Source organism: Sus scrofa, chromosome 15 (assembly GCF_054392235.1).
Source record: "Sus scrofa isolate SSC_HxYL_T2T_F1_AM1 chromosome 15, Sscrofa_HxYL_maternal_Yorkshire_Landrace_v2.0, whole genome shotgun sequence".
Classification (NCBI taxonomy): Eukaryota; Metazoa; Chordata; class Mammalia; order Artiodactyla; family Suidae; genus Sus; species Sus scrofa.
In genome coordinates, this window is record NC_139397.1 from 127003661 (window position 1) to 127031070 (window position 27410).

Here is a 27410-nt window from a genome sequence, read left to right on the forward strand (position 1 = left end):
ATCACTCGGAGACCTCAGGTCTTAACGCTGGTCTAAAATATCACTAATACATGTAATATAATTCAGGAAAAGTTGACTTTATAACACAGTCTCTTTGTAAACAAGAACCAAAATTGTGGGCCTTTTGAAAAGATGAATCTTCAAAATGTGCCTTTTTCACCCATTGAATGGCATTTTTCTAAATTACAAGAGTAATACAGAAAATTTGGAAAACAAAGCAAAAATTGAAAAAGAACATATTTCCTTGAACAAATTCATGATTATTGTGTAATTTCCCATGGGATTTAGAGCAATTGGTATGTGAATATTAAAGATTTTTGATGCATCTCACAAAATATCCCCAGGACAGATATACTGTTTTACCCTTATACAAAATAAGAAAGTATCTTCTTTATCAAATTAACTAATGTTATTTTTTAATGTCACTTTGAATGGCAAAATAACATTGGATTTTTGGAGTTCCTGTTGTTGCTCAGTGGTAAGGAACCTGACAAGTATCCATGAGGACACATGTTCAATCCCTGGCCCCACTCAGTGGGTTAAGGATCTGGCCTTGTCATGATCTGCAGTGTAGGTCACAGATTTGGCTTGCATCTGGCATGGCTGTGGCTGTGGTATAGTCTAGCAGCTGCAGCTCTGATTAGACCTCTAGCCTGGGAGCTTTCATATGCCTCAGGTGCAGCCCTTAAAAAAAAAAATCAAACAAAAAACATTATTGGCTTTTTCATTCATGCTTCTTTAAAAAGTTGGTTGAGGAGCTCCTGCCCTGGTGCGGTGAGTTAAGAATCCAACTGCAGCAGCTCAGGTCACTTGTGGTGGTGTGGGTTTAATCCCTGGCCGCATATACTGGGATCCTGTGTTGCTGAAGCTGTGACATAGGTTGCAGCTATGGCTCAGATTTGATCCCTGACCTGGGAACTTCCATATGCCACAAGTATGGCCATAAAAAAAGAAAAAAGAGAGAGAAATTTTTTGCACATCATATATTTTAGGTATTTGCAGTATTCTTTTCAAAAAAAGAACTATTTGTTTGAACTCTACCTATCAAAATATTTTTATTTTAATTCTTCTACACACTGTACCTTCATATTTGATGGTTTTGGGCCAAAGAGAAAGGCACTCTTAGTTCTTCCCTCATACATGCAGTAATTCCAGCAAAGTACATTCTGTTGCCCAAGTTCACAGTGAATTTCAGAGCAAGTCGTCTGACTCTCTATCCAGTAATCTTTCCCTTATTCTGTAATTCATACCTTACCTTATTATAATAAACCAGCTTAACCCCTGGATGGCTTGAAAATGAATTGCCTTGTGGCCCATCAAATGCCCTTACTTGCTCTTATGTCATTCCTTATAGGAAACCTTTAGTCTTATGTCAAGATCCTGCATAATGGGAGCTTCAGTGACTACAGTCCTCTAGAATGACCAGCATTCCTTGTTTGTCTCTAAAATCCTCATGATCACTGGCCAGGAAAGAGATGTAGAAATGCTATTGTATGTGGACATTACTTCCGATTCATAGTGAAGAGCATGAACAATCATTTCCCTGCTCTGAGACCAATGACTTCATCCCCAGAGCTTGTGGAATTTGTCTCAGCATAAGCATCATGATTAAAGGCACAAATGGAATGGCCACTTTGCCGAGTGAATCTTCCCTCCTTTATTGTTCCTTATCTATTTATGCTTTTGCTGCTGATAAACAGAGTCAAATTGTACATTCAACCTTAGTAACAGTATCAATTCTCATAATGTCCATTCAGCAGCTTTGTTTCTACAAATATTGTTAAGCATTTACAGTGTCCCACTGTATTTTCTATTATTAATATTTATTATTTAATAATATTAACTATTAATATTTATAAATAGTAGGTATTTACAGTATGGTGGATACTTAAGATGCAAAAATACATAATTAATTACTTCATATGAGAGATCATTTTATTCTTCCTTCTCATAGTTATTTCTCTTTTATTAACCCTATGAAATAAATGTCCATCATTTAAACCCAGTTCAAGAAATTTTGTAAAGAAACAGAGTATTAAAAGTGTTTATTTGATGTCAGTATTTAAAGAATAAATTATTGATTTTTTATTCTTAAGGTAAAATAGGATTCTTTCCAGAATCACAAATATCCTCAAAGAATTATTCATATTGAATGAAAAAAAATTAGCTTAATTGTATACAGTCCAGACACATGGTAGAAAAAGAAACAAACAAATAAATCTCCATAAAACTAGATCATGGATGCCCTAACATTTCCTGAGGACAAAATACCATATTTGTGTCATTCATTAGAACACTCTTTATGCCTGAGACCTTGCAGAAGAGTTGCTAGTAAGTAAACTTACCTTCATGTCTCCATAGAAATCCTTTTCAGCCCGGGCTGTGTCCCGCTCCCATCAAAGGGCAGAACACATCCTAAAGAACTTGCAACAGGAGGAAGAGAAGAAACGTCTTGGGCGAGAAGCCAGCCTCATCACCGCCATCCCCATCACCCAGGAGGCTTGCTACGAGCCCACCTGCACACCCAGTGCAGAGCCAGAAGAAGAAGGTGCCCTTTACACACTGGACTCTTGGGGATGGAGTCACAGGAAAGGGAAAGGACTTACTCTGACATAAACATTGACCGTTTTATGTGACCTGAGGTGACATACCCCATCTCTCTCACCTCCTGACACTATCTAAAGAAAGAGAAAAGTTGTCTTTTTAAAAATATTTAGAGCTGGCTTGTTTACAGGGGATTTTCACTAGCTATATTGAATGAACCAATATGGTAGTAGATCAAGGAATGACTATGATTCAGGCAACAGCTGAATGCAGTGTGTGCTAAAGTACACATAATCAATCTTTCATCCTTAAAAACGGGGTTGGTCCACTCACTGCATTCAGACGTCACAAGTGCAGGTAGTTTGTTGATTGTTATCAGAATACCATTCTAAAATCAGTGATTCTCTGCCCTGCTTTTGCAAAAATCTTTGGGAGGAATTGTCTACCTTTCTGTAAGCTTTTTTTTTTCCTCCTAAGTACACTCTAAATTACTTTAAGCTTTATGCTCCAAGAGCAAATATACTTTGATGTAAGTACAAGCATAGTTGGGATGATAACTTTTTTGTTAAAAGACCAAAATTCGGAGTTCCTGACATGGCTCAGTAGAAATGAATCTGACTAGCATCCATGAGGACACAGGTTCAATCCCTGGCCTTGCTCGGTGGATTAAGGATCCAGTATTGCCATGAGCTGTGGTGTAGGTTGCAGATGCTGCTCATTCTGTGTTGCTGTGGCTGTGATGTAGGCCAGCAGCTATAGCTCTGATTCAGCCCCTAGCCTGGGAACCTACATATGCTGACCCTAAAAAGACAAAAAAAAAAAAAAAAAAAGACTGAACTTGGAATACCCTAGTGGCCTAGCAGTTAAGGACTGGCTCAAGTTCAATTCCATACCTCAGATTTCTAGCACAGCCAAAACAAACAAACAAGCAAACCAAAGTTGACATTCCCCATTTCCATTGCCAGTAGAAGAAGTCACCAATCTGGCATCCCGTCGACTGTCTGTGAGTCCATCCTGTACCTCCAGCACTTCCCACAGGAATTACTCTTTCCGCCGAGGGTCAGTCTGGTCAGTGCGTTCAGCTGTCAGTGCCGAAGGTGGGTCCTTTGCACATGTGTTCTTTATTCCTTGTGAATTACGTGTTTTGAAACAATTTTAATTGATATCATCTCATTTCATTACACTGTCTTCATTGAACAATTTGCCTCATGAAGTTCTAAAAATAAAATTGAGTGGTATTCTAAAAAACTTATTGTTGAATTTAATCCAGCAAATATCCTTAATACATTGGTTTTATTTTAATTACATTACATGAAATCATATTGCTGAGGCTTCAGTAAATATTATTCCAGGCAGTTGACAATTTTCAACCCTGGCCACCCGGTGCAGTCAACCAGGGAGCTTTTAAAAAGGCTCAGATCACACTCAAGACCAAATCAGAAACTCTAAGGATCAGACTCCCCACCCCAGTATTTTCAAAATCTGCTCAGGTAACTGCAGTGCATAGCTAAGACTCAGTAGGATGCTTTAGGATGCTTTTCCGGAATAATTTAACAATCAAAGCAAGAACAGAGCTCATGCTGCTCCTGTAATGAAACCTGATTCTGGGGGAAATGTGATACTTTTCAGTTCCAAGAATTTAAAGACTAGGCTTCTCTAATGATAAATCACTGTCTGGAACTCGCTGCTTCATGAGTATACACATTTCATCACTGATTTATAAAGTCATCAAAAAATTATACAGACACCAGTGGGTCTCAACCCTTCACTGCACAACTCTGGGGAACTTCAAAAATGACCAACACTAATTAATCACAACTTATGGAAAAGGAGCTTAAGGCATATCTGTATTTTTTATAACACCTTTATTGAGACAAAATTCACATACTATAAAATTCACCCTTTTGAAGTATATAATGCAGTGGTTGTTAATGAATATGTAGAGTGTGCAACCATCACCTCTACCTAATTTTAGAATATTTTCATTATCCCCCCAAAAAGACTGTATTCCCATTATTAGTCACTTCTTATCCACCACTCCCCACACAACCCCTGACAAGAAATAATCTACTTTTGGAGTTCCCTGGGGGCCTGGTAGTTAACGGATCCCATGTTGTCACTGCTGTGGCATAGATTCAATCTCTGGCTCAGGAACTTCCTCATGCCATAGGTATGGTCAAAAAAAAAAAAAAAAAAAAGGAGTTCCCATCGTGGCACAGTGGTTAACGAATCTGACTAGGAACCGTGAGGTCATGCGTTCGATCCCTGCCCTTGCTCAGCGGGTTAAGGATCCAGCATTGCCTTGAGCTGTGGTGTAGGTCGCAGACGTGGATTGGATCCCACGTTGCTGTGGCTCTGGTGTAGGCGGGTGACTACAGCTCCAATTAGACCCCTAACCTGGGAACCTCCATATACCACAGGAGTGGCCCTAGAAAAAGGCAAAAAGACAAAAAAAAAAAAAAAAAAAAAAGAATTATTTCTATGGATTTACCTAGTCTGCACATTTTGTATGACTGACGTCATATAATATATGGCCTTCTGTGACTGGATTCTTTCACTCAGCATAATATTTTCAAGGTCGATCCATGTCGTCAAATGTAACAATTCTTCATTCCTTCCTATTACCAGATAATGTTCCATTACATGGATATGACACATTTTGTTCATCAGTTCATCAGTTAGTGGACATTTGGGTTGTTTCCTTTTGGTTAGGATAAATTATGCTGCTACCCACAGCTATGTGTAAGTATTGTGAAGGGAACTGCCAAGCGATTTCAAAAGTGTCTGTATCATTTTACATTCCTACCAAAAAGTATGAGGCTTTCAATTGTTCCACACCCTTAAATAGACACCGTAATCTTGGAAATGAAGAACAAAGTTGGAAAACCCACCTTTCCAATTTTGAAACTTACCACAAAGTGACAGTAATCAAGATTGTATCATACTGACTTAAGGATTGACATGCAGAGCAATGGAATAAATAGGAACCAGAAGTCCACTTTACATTACATCTATGTTGATTTCATGTTTGAAAACGGTGCCATGAAAATTCAGTGGAGAAAGAATAAAGAATAGTCTTTCCAACATATGATACTGGGTCAACTGGACTACACACAAAGGAATGTTTGATAAGGAGGCCTTGGCCTGAGAAAGGTTATTGCATGAGAATCACAATACTGAGAGAAGCACCCCGATTATGTCTCCCTCTTCAGATGAGGAGCACACCACGGAGCACACGCCCAACCACCACGTGCCTCAGCCCCCGCAGGCCGTGTTCCCGGCCTGCATCTGCGCAGCAGTGCTCCCCATTGTCCATCTGATGGAGGATGGTGAGGTGCGGGAGGACGGCGTCGCAGGTACGGTTTTGACTCATACAACCATCGGCCACACTAACAAATACTTAAGGTGTTCATCTGTTAAAGGACCATTCATGAAGACATGAACCACTGGCCACGTGGAGTCGTGTTAGCACATGTTGTAATTATAGATTTCTAATACAGTATCTACTAACGCTATCACTTTCTCCACCTTCTCCATGCACAAACTTAAAGCCCAAGAAATTACATTTAAAGTAATGCAGTTTAGGAGTTGCCACTGTGGCTCAGCAGATTAAGAACCTGACCTAGTGTCCATAAGGATTCAGCTTCGAACTCTGGCCTCACTCAGTGGGTTAAGGATCTGGCATTCCCACAAGCTGCAGCGTAGGTAATCAGTGCAGCCCAGATGTGGTGTTGCTGTGGCTGTGACGTAGGCTGGCAGCTGTAGCTCCCATTCTACCCCTGACCTGGGAAATTCCATATGTTGCAGGTGTGGCTGTCAAAAGAAAAACATAATAAATAAAATAATGCAGGTTGGTCCAGGAGCATTGTTTATGACCAGAGAACAGAACAACACTCATGTGGCCACCTAGAAATCAAATAGTGATTTTGGCCACCTTAGAAATCTTAGCTATTGGCTTGACATCATTAATACCATCTTTCTCACTTGATTATTTTCCCGGAGGTACTATCTAAAGAGAATAATTACAAAATGAAATAATAAAGTAGGGGTAAAGATGAGTTACATGTGTGATTGATAACAGGTTACTATTCTTAATGTCATTTTAGGAAAAAACCTTTATAACTGAATAACGGCTTTTTAGGGAGTTCCCATCATGGCTCAGAGGTAACAAACCAGACTAGTATCCATGAGGATGCAGGTTTGATCCCTGGCCTTGCTCAGTGGGTTAAGGATCTGGTGTTGCTGTGGCTGTGGCTGTGGTTTAGGCCAGCAGCTATAGCTCTGATTAGAACCTTAGCCTGGGAAATTCCATATGCCATGGGTGCAGCCCTGAAAAAAAAAAAAAAAAAGAAAAAAAACTTTTTAAAACTCCAATAGAAAAAATGGACACGGGGTATAAATACACAATCCAATGGCCAGGAAGCCAGGAACACCTTTAAGTAATATTGTTGTTTAAAACAGCAATCTTACATTTCAGCTAAAAATTTGCAAAGATTATTTTAAATGAAAATATGGATAGTTGGTAGAGATTCAGAGAAGAGAGCATCTTCACACCTTGTTAATGGTAGTAAAATTTTAACACAAGCATTCTGAAACAGAGTGTTTCACAATATGCATCAAAAACCTTAAAAGTGTGACCATCCCTTAGCACATATTTCAATGTCTAGCAATTTCCTAAGACAGTAATGAGGGCTGAATAAAGGTTTATATAGGATGCTGTACATTGTAAATTTTAAAAATAAGTACTTGAAAAAGAGTTTAAATGTGCAAAAGTAAGCAATTAGTTAATCATGGTACCTCCATATGACAGCAATCTGTGCACATTAGAAATAATATTCTAGAAAAATATTAACATAAAAGTATTCAGTGTATTGCTAAGTAAAGAAAACTGAGTGCCAGAGAATATTTTCTGTATGATATTATGTTTAAATGCACATAAATATGTATTTTATATGTATGAAAGGACATACTCCAAAATGTATATCTTTGTTTTGATGGCTGATGGACTTACCAATCTCATTTTTCTCTTTTCCTTTATTTTTCATATTTTAAGCATTAATACACCTTACTTCAGCAAGGAGAATGAAAATAGTATATAAAGATAGTTTTGCAACTAATTTCAACCTAACAGAAACCCACGTCTATTTTATTTGTAAAAACACATGAAAGCTAAAGCTTATATTTATATATCTCTTGTTAATGTTATTTATATAGTTCAATTTTAATTGGATAGCTAGCTTCTGAAGCAAAAAACCAGTATTTTTTAATTTAAAATATAGGCTAAGAGATAAAATCATACTAAATTCTATATCCCTATTATAGAACACTAAACTAAATAAACCATTTAAACTGATAATCATCTAATGCTCACCCACCACTCACTTTTACTCACCTGCTTTCTTAGCCTGGGCACTTCCAGTCAATCTTAGCCTGCTTACCTTCCCCAAAGAAGTAGCACTTTCTTTTGCATTAGGAATGATTATGTATTCCTAAGACATTCTTATTAGAAGTGAGAGCACCAATTCCCTGATGGACTAGCAGTTAACAGATTGAGTGCTGTTACTGCTGTGGCACAGGTTCGCTTCCTGGTCAGGGAACTTCCACATGCCACAGGTGCAGCCAAAATAAGATTTAAAAAAAAGTGGGATCTCTGACTACTACTGGCTCAACTACTTTATCTTACTGAAAGAGTTTTTGTTTGTTTGTCTGTCTTTTTAGGGCCACACCCTTGGCATAAGAAGGTTCCCAGGCTAGGTGCCAAGTCAGTGCTGTAGCTCCTGGTCCGTACCACAGCCACAGTAACACAGATCCAAGCCACATCTGCAACCTACACCATAGCTCACGGCAACGCTGGATCCTTAACCCACTGAACAAGGCCAGGGGTTGAACCTGCATCTTCATGGATGCTGGTCAGATTCGTTTCTGCTGAGCCACAACAGGAACTCCCTGAAGGAGTTATTATTTAAAGTATTCATGTGAACAATGAAATGTCATCTTAATTCATAGGCATTTTAAACCAAAGCCATATTTTCTAAAAACCAAATAATTACTTGAGGAATCTCCATGTGACAAACTAGGAAGTGGGACTTTAACTTAATAAATACTTCAACTCTTAGCACTGCTTATATTTGGGTGATTTCCAGAACAGTTCCATAAATGTATTCTTTTTATTAAGATATAATTGGAGTTCCCGTCCTGGTGCAGTGGTTAACGAATCCGACTAGGAACCATGAGGTTGCGGGTTCGGTCCCTGCCCTTGCTCAGTGGGTTAATGATCCGGCGTTGCCGTGAGCTGTGGTGTAGATTGCAGACGCGGCTCGGATCCCGCGTTGCTGTGGCTCTGGCGTAGGCCGGTGGCTACAGCTCCGATTCAACCCCTAGCCTGGGAACCTCCATATGCCGTGGGAGCGGCCCAAGAAATAGCAACAACAACAACAACAACAAAAAGACAAAAGACAAAAAAAAAAAAAAAAAAGATATAATTGACATATAACAATTGTACTAGTTTTAGGTATACAACATTAAGATTTTATATATGTATATATTGCAAAATGATTACCACAATAAGTTTAATTAACATATATCACCACACATGGTTATAATTTTTTTTCTTATGATGAGAACTTTTAAGAATTATTCTCTTAACAACTTTCAAATATGTAAAATGGTATGGTTAACTATAGCCACCATTCTATACATTACATCCCCAGGATTTATTCATCTTATAACTGAAAGTTTATAATTTTTAACCATCTTTACTCCTCCCTCCCACTCCTACCACATGCCTCTGGCAACCAATCTGTTCTCTGTATTTATGAGTTGAGTTTTTCTTAGATCCCATATGTAAGTGAGATCATACAATATTTGCCTTTGTCTGACTTATTTTATTTTTGCAAAACACCCTCAAAGTCCATCCATATTGCTGCAAATGGCAGGATCTCCTTTTTATGGCTGAATAATATTCCACTGTATATCACAAATGCATTCTTTACAAAAGCAATGCTAATAGTTAAAGACCATCCTTTTGTCACTTTTTTCTTTATAGACTAGGATGTTTGAAAACAAAAACAAAGAGAACAAATACCTACCTTTCAATAGGAAGAATGTTCAGAAACTTTTTAAGGCAAAACTTTTAGAGAGATTAATTTAAGCTTGGTAAATTGTTTGAATACTTGATCTAATAAGTTTATCTCCATTTAAGACAAATGTCCAATTTCCTTTCTCTTCTAAAGTGAGTGCTGTGGCTCAGCAAGTCTTATGGAATTGTCTAATTGAAGATCCATCAACAGTTCTTCGACATTTTCTGGAAAAACTGACCATCAGCAATAGACAAGTAAATTTCTTTCTTTATAGTGTAGCTCCGTAGCTATGTGTATGAACATGGTTAAAATCAAGGAACGGACTTTACAGTGATATTCATGCAATAGCAATATCCTCTGACACATAGCCAAGTACTTTGGAAAATGATAATGATTAAAAATTAAACTTTGCTGTTCTCTTTTGAATTTGTCCATTAACTGATGTTATGTATGTGTAATGACCCTAAGATAACAGAAAGAGTCTCAGTCTTTTAAACAAAGATTATATTCATGCTAATGTTTTTGCTGTTGGGTACATTTACTCAATTCTGATTGGCGGGTAGTGTGTAATGCAGGTGGGATTATTAGAATAAATTGAAACTCTCCATTAATCAAAAAATCTAATTTGCCAGGCCACCCTGTAAGAAGATTATGCCAAATAAAAGTAGTTTTCTGAGCAATGGCAAATATACTAATGATTACAAATTCTTCATTTCTATGTTATAGTTCTGTTCGCTGGAAGATTAAATTTAGTTTCTAAAAGGAAGGTTAATTATAAACATCTCCATTTATCCTCTCTTGGCCTAGCTTTATCTCTGCTGCAAAACCTGGGAAGCAGAACTATGAAGTTCAATAAACCTAGTTTGTTTAATGGTTTCTTCAGATAGGGCCTCCTCACATTTCTGTCACACCTGGCCACCCTGGAAAATAGAGTTGACTCAATATATAGCCTTCCTCTGATTTGCCTGTGACACATAGACACAGTTGAAATGTTTATTTTTTTTTTTTAAAGTTATCTGACCACTGCTTAGTAATTTCAGAATTAGCTTCTAGGGAAGGTATAACAGTTGGTTTAAATAGCATCTAATAGGTATCCCATAAACCATATTAACATGCTGATCATAAAGGAAATCAAAAGTAAGGGGATAAAAAAGAAAAAAAAAAGTAAGAAAAAAAAAAAAAAAGGAAACCAAAGTAAGGAAAATCCCTCCCCCTTGCTTTTCAAGGAGTTAATTTTATTTCCTACGGTACGGAGGCTAGATGAGACATCAAAATTCTGTTGTTCTTTCAGGATGAGTTAATGTACATGCTGCGCAAACTTCTCCTGAATATCGGAGACTTTCCTGCTCAGACATCACACATCCTCTTCAACTACTTGGTGAGTTTCACTTTCCAGTAGGTTATAAATGTTCCTTTCCGAGTAGGAAGCAGCAACGTGAGAAAAAGGTCTTGGAAGATTTTCTGTCAGAAAGTTCCCATTACTTAGGTGACTGGAGGTGAATCAGGGTCACCTAAATCTTACACTGTTTGTTTAGAGAAACCCCTTCTAGCATAATCCTTGGCATGTGGTGGGCACTCAGTAAATTTCTGTTTTCTCTCCGTTGTCCTTTGGCCATATACAGCTTCTTCATGTCCATTCTTAATTTTTGGTTTTCTGTTTAGAAAATGCATATGTCATTTTTGTCATTCTCTCCCTTTTCCCATCTTGCTGCTTAAAAACACATATACACACACATGCAGGAAAGTGTTGCCCAAAATGGAAAGTATCTGTGAGTATTTTTCCATAGCAACGATCTGCTTTACACTATCCTGACAGCTCCTTCCTGAACTCTTCAGAATGTACCAGTTTCTTTATATTCTCCTCCTTACATCCTATATAAATATGCAATTTTGGGACTGTTGGCATGACTATTCTTTGAAACTGCACCTTAATCCAAGCAAACAGATGGGCAAATGAATTTCAGTGTTGAGAGAATGTCTTCCTTGCCATCACTGGTCTTCTGGCAAGTGGGGAAATGGGAGAGTTATCCAAATGCATCTGTAGTAGGATGATAAATTTAACCCATACTACAACTCTGATGTGCAGAGAAAATTTATAATTCTTTTTTCATGTCTATGACTGATTTGGTTTTCATCTTGGGTGCCCACCTGTGGGTTGACAAGGGGGAAAATATAAATTAGTATACAATCCAGTTTTAAGTTCAGACTGATACAAATATATAAATGGTACCTTTGAATAGTGTTCACTCTCTCTAAGCTAAAAATACTTAGTCTCTAGGAATTCTCCTCCCTTCCAACTTCTTTCATCTCTAAAACTTGGAGAGAAAAAAAACCTTTGTTTAGCACTCTGTTCTCGTTCAATGCTTGCTCTGGCTCCTCCGCTGTGAGACAATGCTCTTTATTTGTCTGGTTGCTGGATGACTGTCTGGAGGAATTTATAAACCCAATCTGCTTCCAGCAGTGTTTGCCAGGAAACTTCGCCTCACCTCAGCTCCTCCTAGTGCTACACATGCCTCTGAGTTCTGGTTGCAAGTCCCATGGGGCTTTAGCTCAGGAGTCCTTTGGCTAGAGCATCCTGCTCAGTGAACCACCATGGCAATTCTACTAAGAAAGCTCTGCAGCCAAGCTTTCTATGACTTCTTGGTCCTGCCTGTACCAAACACAAACTCAAGGTAGATTAGCAAAGCCAAATATCAGGGCCTCCCTCAATTTAAGTACATGCCCTGTCAAGCTTATGTTGTATCCAGGTCAGTATCAAAAGGCTCTGTGGTGAACTCTTGTCAGAGACCCAGAGACTGGAGGCAAGAGACACCCTTCAGGGTGTCTGCTCCTTCCCCCAGGTCACTGGATAGGGGAAATGCTTACATGGACCAGTACTCCCCTCCATCCTTTAGCCCAGGGACAAGAAGGATGAGCATTTCATTTCCCTTCTGCCCTACTCTCCTGTCAACTCCAACTAAGCCTTAATGATAGACCTAAGTCTTCCCAACTAGACCATTGATAACCTGATAGAGAAAAGGGCTAACAACACTTTGGCCTCTTGCCTTATAATCTTGTTCTGCATGAATATAAATTCCTATTTTTGCATTTCCATCTAAACCATAATCTTTCTCTGAGTCCCAAGCACATGAATGCCTTGGGTGAACTAGAGAAAGAGGTCTTATACTCAGAATGGCAAAACAGTGAAGGGCAGAGCCCTTTTTAAACCATTGGCCTTACTGTACATCTCTCTTTTCTAATGATTATTGTGGATGTATATGGTGGGGATGTTGAGAACAATGACCCATCTCTTCCAGACGTTATTAGGGACGTTTAAATATACTGCCTCCCTTGACCCAGTGATCTTCAATCTGGGGTCTAAGCATACCTGGGGGTATATGAAGACTTTTAAAGCGGTTTGCTGTCCAGATAGTTTTAAAGGAACAAATCTCCAAAGCCTCATTTCTCTGATCCTTACTGACACTTCTTGAGCACGACTGCCATCTCAATTGCCATTCTCCTCCTATACACCAAAGAGAGCCTCTCTGACCATCCCAGATACCACCAGGCTGCATTGAACAGACATGTTAAGACAGAGAAAGGATCTGACCTACTGTAGTAGTTTTAAGGAAGCCTCATTTATAATTGATGGAGGCTTTAAACCCTTAGGACTTCCCACCTGTTCTTATCTTTTTATAGGTTTCTACTAGGGGTGAGGTTTGGCCATCACGAGGGTATTCAGCCCTCAGAACCACCACAGTGGACTCAGTTAGTGACATTGATTCTTGCAATGTAACTGGAAAGTTTTCTAGATTTAAGAAAAATAAAAGCCAATGGGTGGTTTTTATGTTATTTCAGATTTTTGTTGTGCATTATTGAATAAGGTAGTTAAGACTTATTTCATCAACTCTAATGAAGTACACATCCCAGTTACACTAGTGCTCCTCTTATTTCAATGTAGAGAATGTTTAGTATGTTCTCTTCAGATTAACAGAAAGGAAACTTAGGATGAGACATTATAAAATGGCGACTTGAAATGTACAACAAAGCACATAGTTTTTCAAAATTATTTCAGAGGACACAAACAAAATCTTTAAGTTTATTGATTTAGCCAAGCAAAGTGTTCTTGGGTCAAACTGTTAGACATAATCCAAGCAGCAAATAGTGTCTGGGCAAACATCATACAGAGATTCACTTTGGGTGGCCCAAGTACATAAGCTACCAGGTGGCTTGAAGCCTGGAGAAATGATCTTTTGCTTTCTTCTTAAGAATTAAGTATTTTAGTGATAACAAAAATGTAAGGCCGTCTGTTCTGGCTAGTTTTCCAATTATACTCTCCTCTGCTTACTGCCATGGAAAGCAATAGAGAAGCATTTGAACCGAGCATACAAAGGCACCAGAGAATATTTAATTAAGAAAAGAAAAGCCAAGGAGTTCCCGTTGTGGCTCAGCAGAAACAAATCCAGCTAGTATCCATGAGGATGCAGGTTCAATCCCTGGCCTCACTCAGTGGGTCAGGGATCTGGCATTGCCGTGAGCTGTGGTGTGGGTTGCAGATGTGGCTCGGATCGGCTGTGGCTGTAGTGTAAGCCAGTAGCTGTAGCTCTGACTGGACCCCCTAGTCCGGGAACTTCCATATGCCACAGATGCGGCCCTAAAAAGCAAAATAAGCAAATTAAAAAAAAATTTTAAATACATTGAAAAGAAAGGAAAACCCAAGGAAATGAGAATGGAGGCTCAGGATTATCATGGCTTTGTGACCTCTTCCTGTTCTGACTTGTAGGTGGGATTAATCATGTACTTTGTACGGACCCCCTGCGAGTGGGGGATGGATGCCATTTCAGCCACTCTGACTTTCCTGTGGGAGGTGGTGGGTTATGTCGAAGGCCTGTTCTTCAAGGATCTGAAGCAGACCATGAAGAAGGAGCAGTGTGAGGTAAAGCTCCTGGTGACCGCTTCAATGCCAGGTACTGCTTTTGGATGACTTAACTTTTTTCAAAGTATAAATAATCCTTTTAGAAACCAAGCGTCTATTTCATTCATGAGAAAACTTTTCAGAGGTCTGACCGTGGTACTGAGTGCTTCAAAGAATTTTTGTTGAATACAATCTGAAGAAATACAATAGGCCCTTTTACAGTCACCAATTGCCAGATGAAAAGGGAGACATCAGAACTGAGATTCACATGAATCAGCCCTTGAAGGGCTGCCGAGGTGAAAGATGTATTGAAGTCTATCGCAGAGGGCCAGCCAAACTGAGAGCCTTTTTGAATGAGTTTTTGGCACAGCAAGGAGAATAATATTGTTTGCATGGCATGGGCCCCAGGCTTTTGTAAACTCACTGAGAGGCGGCTTTATGAAAAATTGGAAAAGAGAAAAGCAGGAAGGAGAATTACAAAAGAACATGCAGTCTGATGTAAACCCTAGATACAGTTCCTTTTTCACTTTGGATAGCTTGTCTTTCTTAGAGATAAAAATTTTGCCCAAGGTTTTATCCTTGACTAAGAAAATGTGAAATGATACATATACTAAAAAAAGAGAAAGACAAAATTATGTGTAAATAAGAACACATATTCCAACAGCAGAGAGGCACTGCCGTTTGTCATCTGTATAATTAGTATTAGCTATGAAATAGTACACCGTATTTAAGCTTTCTTTATTCACGTGTAAAATGGAGATATAATTCACACTTCACAGTCGTGAGGAATGAATGAGTTTAGGTTTATAAAATACTTGCTGTCATACCTGACACACAGTAAGCATTCGATAAATGGTAATGGTGTATTTATGTGTTCAATAGAATATTAACAAAGAGATTGGAGTTTATTCCAGCACAGAAACTCGTATTGTCAGTCATATACTCAAAATCAACTCATTAAAAATCAAGGTATATCATATGTTCACAAAGATTTACAATTAAGGAACAAGGTAGAGATAAGGTATAATGCAGAAAATGTACATTTAAATTACATTGCTTTTTACAGGCATTCCCTTCATGGCCTAGCGGTTAACAAACCTGACTAGGATCCATGAGGATGCAGGTTCCATCCCTGGCCTCGCTCAGTAGGTTAAGGATCCAGCTTTGCCGTGAGCTGTGGTGTAGGTCACAGACGCAGCCTGGATCCCACGTTGCTGTGGCTGTGGCATAAGCCGGCAGCAACAGCTCCAATTTGACCCCTAGCCTGGGAACCTCCATATGTCTCGGATGCAGTCCTAAAAAATAATAATAATAAATTACATTGCTCTTGCTAATTCCTCTGTTTATATTTTCTCAACAATTATTTCCTGATCATCTCCTTTAAAATATATGAATATATTATTTATTGCCACGTTTAAGGCTTGAATTCTGACTCTTCCGCTAAATAAATGTGTATCTTTGACTAAGTTACTTATAAGTTCTTGGAATTCCCTGGTGGCTCAGTGGGTTAAAGATCTGGCGTTGTCACTGCTGTGGCGTGGGTTCGATGCCTGGCTCTGGAACTTCTGCATGCCGTGGGCACAGCCAAAAAAATGTTCTTATTTATAAGAATAAGTTCTCTCTGTTTCCTCATTTATAAGGTGAAAATAATAATACCCATATCACAGGGTCACTATGAGATTTAAATATGACTATGCACATAAAACCATTTTAAAATGTTGGGAACTCCATAAATGGTAACTGTCATTCTTAAATAATAAGTAAACATATTTAAAATACATATTTACCTATAAACAAAGGAGTGCAGTTAGGACAATATACAACTCACATTAAACACTCACGGATAGTAATAATCATAATAATAACAAAAACATCAGCTTAGTAACAACATTTCAATGTTTTGTCCTTTATAAACAAACTTCTTTATAGGAGAAGTCAGTTTATTATGAGTTTTACCTTCTGTAGGTACCAAAACCTTGGTAGTTCATGGACAGAATGAATGTGATATCCCAACCCAGTTACCAGTGCATGAGGACACTCAATTTGAAGCCCTGTTAAAGGTAAGGGTGACTTTTAACAGAAGTAATTTTTTTGTATGCACAATGTATGTGGCCATTTCAATGATCATCCAGTTAAGAATTAAATGGCATTTTCCTACCTTCAGATGGATATGTACATTTATTTACCCTTTCTAGAATCTGTCCCACTCGTGTGTACTTCCTCTATTTCCTTGCATAATTTTCCCCACATTCACTGACATTTTAGCTCTGCATTGACATAGACAAAACCATGCTGGTTCCCTCTCAGCAACAGCAGCCGTATGACACTCCTCTTGGAATGCCATGAATCCTTCTTAGAAACTTCCTGGCATCACTTGTGGTAGTTCTGGAGCTGTCCTGGGTTTGCACACCAAGAGCATTGGGGCAAACTCTGGAGGCCAGCTGAGGCTTTATGCCAGAGTCCCTTTTGTGGCACCCAGTTGAACGATTCTCAGTCTTGAGTTCCCATTGACAGAAATGATTGGAGGAGGCAGAAAATATATACCTTAGAATAAATGGGGTGAATTAGTGTTTTGGGGAATTCCCACCATGGCGCAGCAGGTTAAGGGTCATGAATTGCCACAGCTGTGGCATAGGTCACATCTGCAGCTCGGATTCGACCCCCGGCCCAGAAACTTCCATATGCCACAGGTGCGGCCAAAAAAGAAAAAAAAAAAAAAGTATTTCTAATGGTTATAGTAATTACACCCTTCAAAAGAAATGCAATTCATAGCTACTCATGCCTGTAAGGTTTTTAAGGTAAAGTACTAAGTATGCTAATACACTGATTCCTCATTTATCTAGAGTCTAAATTTTGGTCCAAACATGAGTAGAAAAGACTTCTGAGAAATTCAGCTTTGCCAGACCTGTGTATTTTATTTCAGTAGGAAGCATTGTTAACCTTCCTCCAGGCCTCATCTATTCCCCTCCAGAGAATCTCTTAAGCCCAGGGAAGTAAACTTTAACAGACATTCCATTTTTCTACTCACATTGAGGGGTAGGATAGCATGAGGAGAGACAGCGAGGTCACACCCGGGCTCCACCGCAACCGGTGTCACCCAAATAAAGCAAAGATGGGGCCCCTCTGGTCTCACCTTCTGTTTCAGCAGAGCTGATACACCAGTGAAGGTAATACACGCTCTCTACGTGGAAGCCTTGAATGTAGACTGGAGTGAATACTGAGAGCTCGAAAAATGTAGGTCATGTTGTTACTGATGGAGCTACTGAACATGCCTTCTTCCTGACATTGAGACCAGTAGATGCCACTGTGCCTCCACAGTCCATCACTGCATTGTAACTGTCCCCTTTAGCACTAAGAGAGCAGGAAGTTATATTACACTCTCAGTCTTTCTAATTGAGGTATAGTCGATGTACATTATTATAGAAGTTTCAGGCGTACGACATAGTGATTCACGGTTTTTAAAGGTTATGTTCCATTTATAGTTACTATAGTTACAGCTTTTTTCTGAAAGCAACATACATGTTTTTCAAAGCACATTCCTGAAAACAGCGGCCCTGAAAGATGTCCTGTCTGGCTTCCCAGCTGGATGGGAGCCCATGCAAAATATTCCACCCGTGGAACTGTCCCTAGTGCCCGCATATGTGTGGCCCATAACAAGGGACTGTTATAATATTGGCTACATTCCCCGTGTTGTACAATATGTCCTTGAAGTTTATTTTATATGTAGTAGTTTATACCTCTTAATCCTCTCCTCCTACCTTGCACTATTTCACGCTATTAGGTTTTATGCGATCATTCTTTACTGTGTGCATATATATTCATATGTGTATATAATGCATATAATATGTAAAACGTGGCAAGATATAAATATATATATATTCCTTATAAGAAGTTACCTTGTTTGTATATTTTTAGCTTATTGCTTGCCTCATAATATATTCTCAATAAATGTTCATTAACATTTTTTGTTACCATCCTAGGAGTGTCTGGAGTTTTTTAATATCCCAGAATCCCAGTCCACACACTATTTTCTCATGGATAAACGATGGAACCTTATCCACTATAATAAGGTGAGACTGTGCAGTGATGACACTGGTGGAGAGCTGTGTCAAAAGTCCGTCATGCCTTTCCCAGGGCACCTTGCATGTGGGGTGGGGGTGGGGATCCCTGTTTAGAGATGAGGAGCGCGGCCACTTGGGTCACACCACCTTCCACCTGTGCAGCTTTTGACTGGCCACTTTACCGTTGTACCCTGAGTGTCCTTGTCTGTAAAGTGAAGGGGATGATAGTATCTACTGTAGGGTCTTTGTAGTAATTAAAGGAGATAAGTTAGGCATTTTGTCACTCATCATTATTTCATAGAGATGAAAATTTAAGTTGCATGTATTATAACTACCTGTGTCTATTATGGAATTTTAATGTTCTTATTTCACTTTCTATTACAATAAGCATGACCATGGTAACCTGATTTAATGAGTAAAAGGAAGCTTCCAGAAGACCACTGGCATCACTTGACAATGATTTTCTTCCAGAGTGTGTTTTAGTAAATTGTCTCTGGTGTCTTCAATTTTTTTTTTTTTTTTTTTTTTGGTGTCTTCTCTCTTGACAGAGCACACTGGTATTTGGAAAGTGTACTCAGCCTGGGGAATTTGAAGCTTTCCTAAGGAGAGTGTTTGTTTTCCCTGGGATTTTGTAGAACTGGGGAGCATAAAGCATTAAGAATCAAAACCAGGAGTTCCTGCTGTGGCTCAACGGGATCAGACAGCATCTCTGCAGCACCTGGATGCAGATTTGATCCCTGGCCTGGCACAGTGGGTTAAGGATCTTGTATTGGTGCAGCTGTGGCATAGGTCACGACTGTGGCTCAGATCTGATCCCTGGCCTGGGAACTCCATATGCCGCAGGGCAGCCAAAACAAAAAAAAATCAAAACCTTTAGAAATACAACTTTTGTTTGTCTGACTCTTGGGTAAAGAAGAAATGAAAGTCAAAATTTAATCCTTTGAACTCTTGTTTGCCTTTGTGTAATCCCACCACAGACCTACGTCCGGGATATTTATCCTTTCAGGAGATCAGTGTCTCCACAGCTGAACCTTGTACATATGCATCCAGAGAAAGGACAGGAGCTCATTCAGAAACAGGTGCCTGATCACCACAGTTTTTTTCTATAGTTTTGTCATGTCCTTGGGATAGATGATCTGTAAATGGTCTCCAGCCCTGAAATTCCATGTTTCTCTCACGATCCTCTCTAGAGAGAGTAGATGGATGGGCCCTTGGTCAATAGATAGTTCCCCCAAATAATGTGTTAACTAAGTTTTATAAATTGGATCATAATGTAAAAGCATTAAGAAACTCTCACTTAGGAGTTCCCATTGTGGCGCAGTGGAAAAGAATCCAACTGGTATCCACGAGGACGCAGGTTCCATCCCTGGCCTCGCTCAGTGGGTCAGGGATCTGGCATTGTCGTGAGCTATGGTGTAGGTCGCAAATGTGGCTCAGATCCTATGTTGCTGTGGCTGAGCTGTAGGCTGGCAGCCGTAGTTCTGATTCGACCCCTAGCAGGGATTTTCCACATGCCACGGCTGTGGCCCTAAAAAAGCAGAAAGAAAACACTCACTTGGAGCAATGCTATGGTGAATCATTGGGTACAGATAATAGAAATTTTCTATTTTATTTACCTACTAGTTTCTAAGTATGGATTTTAATTCCACATTTTTGTAAAGCAGGATTGGAAGTACACATAGTGTAACTATTAGAAGGTTGTCTGGGAAGTGTATGCTAGTTGGAAAAAAAATAAAACAGATCAATGTCATATGCCTGAAAAAAGCACTAAATCAAGGTCCAGAGATTTGGATTCAGTCCCAGCTCTGCCACTGATCAGTGATCTGACCTTGGGCATGCCATTTACTTCTCTTGAAACAGAAGGGGATTGAATCAAGCAGCTGTACTTAGATCTAAGATAAAGAGCAGAATAGTGTTCACATATCTCATGGCAAATCAGACTTTGAGCTTAAGGAAATTCACTATTTTGTATTTGAAATAGAGCTGTAGCTTACAGTTCTAACAGATAAAATGTTAATGTGGTCTATGTGTTACATTCATTTATTTTTTTAAAAATGTCTCAAACTTTATCACTTCAATTTTTCTCACACAGCAACAATGCTAATTTGGCATCAAAATATTCAAAAAATAGCTCCATGAGATAAATGAAGTGGCATAGAATTCTACCACTTAAGTAATTTAAAATGTAGTTAATATTAACTACCTAAATTGCATTTAAGAGAAAGAAAATAGTGAATGTGTCACCAAGTATAAGGTATTGAGCAAAACTCAAAAGATCTTAAATATAAGTACTTTCTAAAACAATTCCCATCAAATTATCCCAGTCTCTGACTTCAGCAGCAAAATAATTAAGGCTATAATCAATAAAAGCATGACACAAGTGTGTTTTTTTGTTTTAATCATATTTAAGAGTGTGTTTTAAAAGAAAAGCATAAAACGGGGCCTCTGCTCTCCATATATTCCAAGTTGGGATCCTAAACTTCTAAGTTCTTCAAGGACACAATAATATGCAGACCTGTGGGTCTTGCTCTGAAGTTTCCTCAGCAACTTCTCATTGCTTATCATCTATCTAATTGCATCCCCCCCCACCACCGGCCCACTAATCAGTGACAGAAAAGGTGCTAAGAGAAGGACCACAAGCCCCATGTTCATGTCATCTAAACTCAGGGCAAAAGGACCACCAATCGAGGTCCCATTAGCTTTTGTTTCAAGATAGATTTTTCCTGGATCCCATTTCAGTTTTCAAGAGGCAAACCCAGAAACAGCTTAAGGCGTCAGTGGAAAATGATAGAAACAACTGGAATTGACTGGCTCCATTGGAGGAGGTCTTCCATATTACAATGTCCAAACAAAGGGGCTCTATTTCATATTGAACTATTCTTGACAATACTTGCCTTGTGCTCCTCCTCCAGCCTGCAAACTCCAAAAGAAACACTTCCTTCTGCAGAGCAGACAGATGCAGGAAGTGAAGGTCAATTAAGCATTATTTGTTCCTTCTATGGGGTAAAGGAAAAAAATATTTCTCCCTCCTTTCATTTCCCCCACCCCTTCATTCTTAATCAGCCCAGTTTGCCATTCAAGATTTTACTTCAATTACCTCACGCTTGGTGGAGTTGCCAGTTCTACTTTTCATCTGCTCCTGCCTTTGTCTACTGCTAGGTGTTCACTCGGAAGCTGGAAGAAGTGGGGCGGGTTTTGTTTCTCATCTCCCTTACCCAGAAGATCCCCACAGCCCACAAGCAGTCCCACGTCTCCATGCTCCAGGAAGACCTCCTCCGACTGCCCTCCTTCCCTCGAAGTGCTATCGATGCAGAGTTTTCTCTCTTCAGCGATCCTCAAGGTATCAGAGAAAGAGCATTTCCTCTCTTGGGCTGCTTGTCACAGTGTTGTTTTGTCCTCAGCTGGAAAGCATCTCCATCTTAATCAGCTGACAATTCTCTCAGCCCTGAGTGGGCATTAGAGTCCTCTGGAGAACTTGATAACACCATAGATTGCTGGGTGCCCCCCTCGACCCCTGAGTTACTGACTCAGTCGCTCTGGAGTGAGGCTTGGGAACTTGCATTTCTAACAAGTTCCCAGGTGGAGTTGATGCTGCCATTCCAAGGACCAAACTCTGAGACCACTGCTCTAAGCTAATAGTAAGCAACTAAAGGAAGCAGTAGGTGTCATTAGGGGAGAACTTGATGACATGAAGAACAGGTATGTATATGAAGTTCAAGAGGAAGCAAAACAAATCTCCAGGGACAGAAGTCAGAACAGTAGTTGCCTCTGGACTGGGGCGGGGGACAACTTCCTGGAAAGGGAGTTTTTGCAGGTGATGAAAATGGTCTATGTATTGATTGGAGTGTTGGTTACATGACTGGGTATTTTCGTCAAAACTCTTTGAATTCCAAATTTGTGACCTGTGCATTTTACTCTAATTTATACCTGAATTGAGTGGCATGGGGGGAGGCTGAGACAGAGAAATAGAAAAGACCCACTTTGAAACCTTGCTGTGTTACTCAGTTATTAATTTCAGGCAGTTTACTGAAATCAGCATCCCTACGCTCAGTGTCTTCACCCAGATGCTCCAGAGCATGAGTAGATAGAGCTCCTGTCAGACCAGGAGTTAAAAGACCAAGAACAAGTCCCAGCCCTGCCATTTTCTGTCTGAAGTCACTTGTTTCTTCTCAAAGCCACAGCCTATGCAGCAGCAACACACTGCACCCACCAGCCCTCTCTTGTCCACGGAGTGGAATCAAAGAGGTGACAAAGAAGGTCCTCAGAGGACGGGGAGGTGTCATCTCAGTGCCAGCATTATTGCGCTGGGATGCATGTCCACAGCAGGTCTTCTCATCCCGGCGTAGGGACACGTGAACCCAGCAGTGCCCTGGGGTCTGATGCCCTCCATGCTGACCGTGTGGGGCTAATTCTGTTTCTGCTGTTTCCTGTTCTCACAGCTGGGAAGGAGCTGTTTGGCCTCGACACTCTTCAGAAAAGCTTGTGGATCCAGCTCCTGGAGGAGATGTTCCTGGGCATGCCGAGCGAGTTTCCCTGGGGAGATGAGATCATGCTGTTCCTCAATGTTTTTAATGGGGCTCTGATCCTCCACCCAGAAGACAGTGCCCTGCTTCGGCAATACGCTGCCACCGTCATCAACAGCGCCGTGCACTTCAATCACCTGTTCTCCCTTAGTGGCTACCAGTGGATCTTGCCCACCATGCTGCAGGTGCGCGGGCTCTGCTCTCCTGACCAGGCAATCAGCTGCCCATCAAGCAGGTCGACAAAATCTACACTGAAGATGATGGAATCATCTTCTTTTGTGACCTCAGAAAGTACCACAAGAAATCTCCCTCGAAATTTCCACAATATTCCATTCTATCCTGAGACCCCCTAGATCTTGGCTGCACTTTCCCATTTCTGCTAGGCCAGTGGTCCTCAAAGTATAAGCTCTGGACCGGCAGCATCAGCATCTCCTGGGAATTTGTTAGAAATGCACATTCTTGGGTTCTATTTCAGACCTACTTTGTCAGAACCTCTGAAGTCAGGGAACAGTAATCTGTTTTTAGAAGACCTCCAAGTGGTTCTGATGCCCTCGGAAGCTTGAGAGCCATTATCAGTTCCATAGGCAAGTGTTCAGTTGATGTTACTCCCAAGAGATTCTTGACCTCTGCCTAAATAGAAATTTTCATTGCCATTAAATTCAGCATGACAACGTTGGAAGAGGTGAACGTAGCAGGAACCAGTTTACACTGGATCAAGTCTAATGTGTATGTGCTTACATTTAGGAGCTGAATAAAGTTGCGACAGGGCCTGGATAGTCATCCAAGTTTTCTATTTTTAAAGAAATTTTAATAAAATGATGAAGATAATACATGCTTGTGTAGAGCGAACTTTCCTCAACCTACAGGAGCAAGAAATTGACATTTAATATCATCAGGGCTCTCTTCCTATTTTAAAATAGTTGGGGGAGTTCCCATTGTAGCTCAGTGAAAACAAATCTGACTAGTATCCATAAGGATGCAGGTTCGATCCATAGCCTCCCTTAGTGGGTTAAGGATCCAGCATTGCGGTGAGCTGTGGTGTAGGTCACAAATGTGGCTTGGATCTGGTGTTGCTGTGTCTGTGGTGTAGGCTGGCGACTACAGCTCCGATTCAACCCCTAGCCTGGGAACCTCCATATGCCATGGGTATAGCCCTAAAAAGACATTAAAAAAATAAATAAATAGTTGGAATTTTCTCTGTTTTTATAACTTTTTTTTTACTAATTATCAAAAACAATAGATGCTCATTATAAAATTTAGAAGATAAAGTTTAAAAAAGAAAATAAAGATCACCTATAATCCTCCCTCATAGATAAACATGGTTTGCATCTTAAAAATCCAGATATTCTCTCCTATATTTTTTTAAAACATAGGTTGGGTCATCCATATAGTCACTGTTGTTACCTACTTTTAAAAAATGTAACACGAAGGTTCTGTCGTGGCTCAGTGATTAACGAATCCGACTAGGAACCATGAGGTTGCGGGTTCGATCCCTGGCCTTGCTCAGTGGGTCAAGGATCCAGCGTTGCCATGAGCTGTGTGTAGGCTGCAGACGTGGCTCGGATCCTGAGTTGCTGTGGCTCTGGCGTAGGCCGGTGGCTGCAGCTCCGATTAGACCCCTAGCCTGGGAACCTCCATATGCCGCGGGAACGGCCCTAGAAAAGCCAAAAAAAAAAAAAGTAACACTAGGGATATTGTGGACATTTTCTCTGTACCTACATTTAGTACGATAGCATCTTTTTAAAAATAACTACATAGTGTTCTGTTATACGTATAATTCACTTAACCCCAATTCTTGAGTAATTTGTTTCAAAATTTCTACTATTTTAAGCAAACTTGCAGCAGGCATTCTTATATATACATCTCTGTACATTTGTCCAATTATTTTCTTAAGATAAATTCCTAGTCACAAATTTCCTGTGGAAAAAAGTATATTTATACTTTCAGGATTTTTATGTATGTTGCCAGATTTCTCTTAAAAAAGTATATGCCGTTTTACACTCTGCTCCATCAGTTTATGAAATTAGCTGTTTCCCTCCAGGCTTCCCATGGCTGTAAGTTTTAAAAGTAAACATGACTCTAGTAGGCTGTTGAGGCATTTTCTGAGTATGTGGCATTTTTCTGTAGGTGTACTCTGACTATGAAAGCAATCCCCAGTTGCGTCAAGCCATCGAATTTGCCTGCCACCAGTTCTACATTCTACACCGGAAGCCCTTTGTGCTCCAGCTGTTTGCAAGTGTGGCCCCTCTCCTGGAGTTTCCTGTGAGTCAGCTCTGCGGAAATAAATCAAGACCAACCAGATGAGAAAAGCAGAAGCTCTTTATTCTGAGTTCACTATAGCAAGGGAGTTAGCCACCATCACTTGTGTTTTGACAAAGACTCAGATGTGGACAGAAGAGTGAGAAACTTTATAGCGGAGAAAAGGGAAGGCTTCGGGAGTGCTCTGACTGGAGGTCATTGGCGAGAGGAAGCTGTGAGCAGGCTAACAACTGTGAGGTTATCTCTGTGCATTGGTTAAGGGTGCATATTTGGCTTTCTCTGATTGGTCCTAAATTGGATTTGGGGACAGGGATTAGGGAAGCTGCAGTTATTAATCAGGTCCTAGCCATTTGAGGGCTAGTTGTTATGCAGAGCTTATTATTTTATTTACTCTGGAACTGGTAATTTGACTTCCTACAAGCCTGATTGCTAGCAGACTGGTTTCCTAGGCCAGTTACTACAGGTTGTGGATCAGAGTTCTAATTTTATTTTATTTTATTTGCCTATTCTAGGGCCATTCCCTCGGCATATGGAGGTTCCCAGGCTAAGGGTCTAATTGGAGCTGTAGCCACCGGCCTATGCCAGAGACAGAGCAACTCGGGATCCAAGCCACGTCTGCAACCTACACCACAGCTCACAGCAACGCCAGATCCTTGACCCACTGAGCAAGGCCAGGGATCGAACCCACAACTTCATGGTTCCTAGTCAGATATGTTAACCACTGAGCCACGACGGGAACTCCCAGAGTTCTATTTTTATGTATGGCCCATTCATTGTCCCTTGTCTAATCAGTCTCTCAGCTCTCTTTTTTCAACCAGTGGAAGATGATGGAATTATGGAATTCATTATAGAATATGAATACCATAAATTACTTCTTTTTCAACAAGAAAATCCTGTCTTTCAACCCTCATCTTGGCCCGTAGGATGCAACCCAACCAACTCTCCAGTTTTTTATTATTTATCCACCTGCATTATTTTTCTTTTTCTGCAGAGCAGAGCCTTTTATAGCACATGTCGCACATGTATTTGTTCCACTAACATGTATCTCTCTCACACCCCACAATAGAATTTAAGTTCCATTAAAGTGAGACCTTAGTCTGGTTTTTGTTTGCCTTTTGCTTTCAGTTGTTTTATTTGTATGGGTTGTTTTGGGTTTTGTCTATAACCTAAGTGCCCAAAATGGTACCTGGCATATAGAAGGAATTTAACCAAGATGTGTTGTTTTAATAAATGAACCACAGCTGTTTTAAAGAGCTTTGAGATAGGAAGTATCTGCATTTTGGAGATGGATCATCAAATAGGAACTACAAAATTCCAAGAGTTGTCAAAATAAGTGTTTGTTACTCCAAACGTATTTGAAGTATTCAGTCCATTATGGAACTTTTGGGAGGAGGAACACTGAGTCCCACTATCCCAGACTAGAAGAACTATTGGTATGAACTTTCCTGGCAGTTCACGTGTTGCTGTATATTTATGTTTCTGCAAATATCTCTTTTGTACTAGATTAGCTTTTAATAGATCCCATAAAAGTCCAGTATTCTGCACCAAAAGGATAGAGCATCATGGCTGAATGTAGAATTACACAAGCTGAATACCATGTAGATATTATAATTGTTATCAGTGGAAGAGTTTATGAAACTTGAATCTCTGATCAAACCACATTAGTACTATGGTGGGCAATACTACTACTAAATTAAAATGGCCTTTCTTTATGCAGGATGCTGCCAACACTGGCTCCAGCAAAGGTGTGTCAGCTCAGTGCCTGTTTGACTTGCTGCAGTCACTGGAGGGGGAGACCACTGACATCCTAGACATCTTAGAGTTGGTCAAAGCTGAGAAGCCTCTTAAGTCATTAGGTAAAAGCAAAATTCCCCTTGACATTTTTTCCTCTTCATAATGTCTTTTTTAAAAATGACTTTATACTCAATATTTTGAACTAAATCAAAACAGCAAAAATAGGAGTTCCCATCATGGCACAGAGGAAACAAATCTGACTAGGAACCATGAGGTTGCAGGTTTGATCCCTGGCTTCGTTCAGTGGGTTAAGGAT

General features: G+C 39.9%; 1 protein-coding gene across 1 annotated transcript in view; it reads left to right on the forward strand.

Moving 5' to 3' along the window:
- UNC80 (unc-80 homolog, NALCN channel complex subunit) overlaps positions 1-27410 on the forward strand; it is a 260152-nt gene that overhangs the window by 180210 nt on the left and 52532 nt on the right. Inside the window, exons 35-47 of the mRNA XM_084998950.1 lie at positions 2362-2548; positions 3510-3641; positions 5757-5900; positions 9777-9877; positions 10915-11001; positions 14386-14569; positions 16483-16577; positions 18498-18587; positions 19556-19657; positions 21738-21918; positions 23018-23286; positions 25229-25363; positions 27078-27216. Of these exons, the coding sequence (XP_084855076.1) occupies positions 2362-2548; positions 3510-3641; positions 5757-5900; positions 9777-9877; positions 10915-11001; positions 14386-14569; positions 16483-16577; positions 18498-18587; positions 19556-19657; positions 21738-21918; positions 23018-23286; positions 25229-25363; positions 27078-27216 (1846 nt within the window). The remainder of the gene's footprint in view (positions 1-2361; positions 2549-3509; positions 3642-5756; positions 5901-9776; positions 9878-10914; positions 11002-14385; positions 14570-16482; positions 16578-18497; positions 18588-19555; positions 19658-21737; positions 21919-23017; positions 23287-25228; positions 25364-27077; positions 27217-27410) is intronic.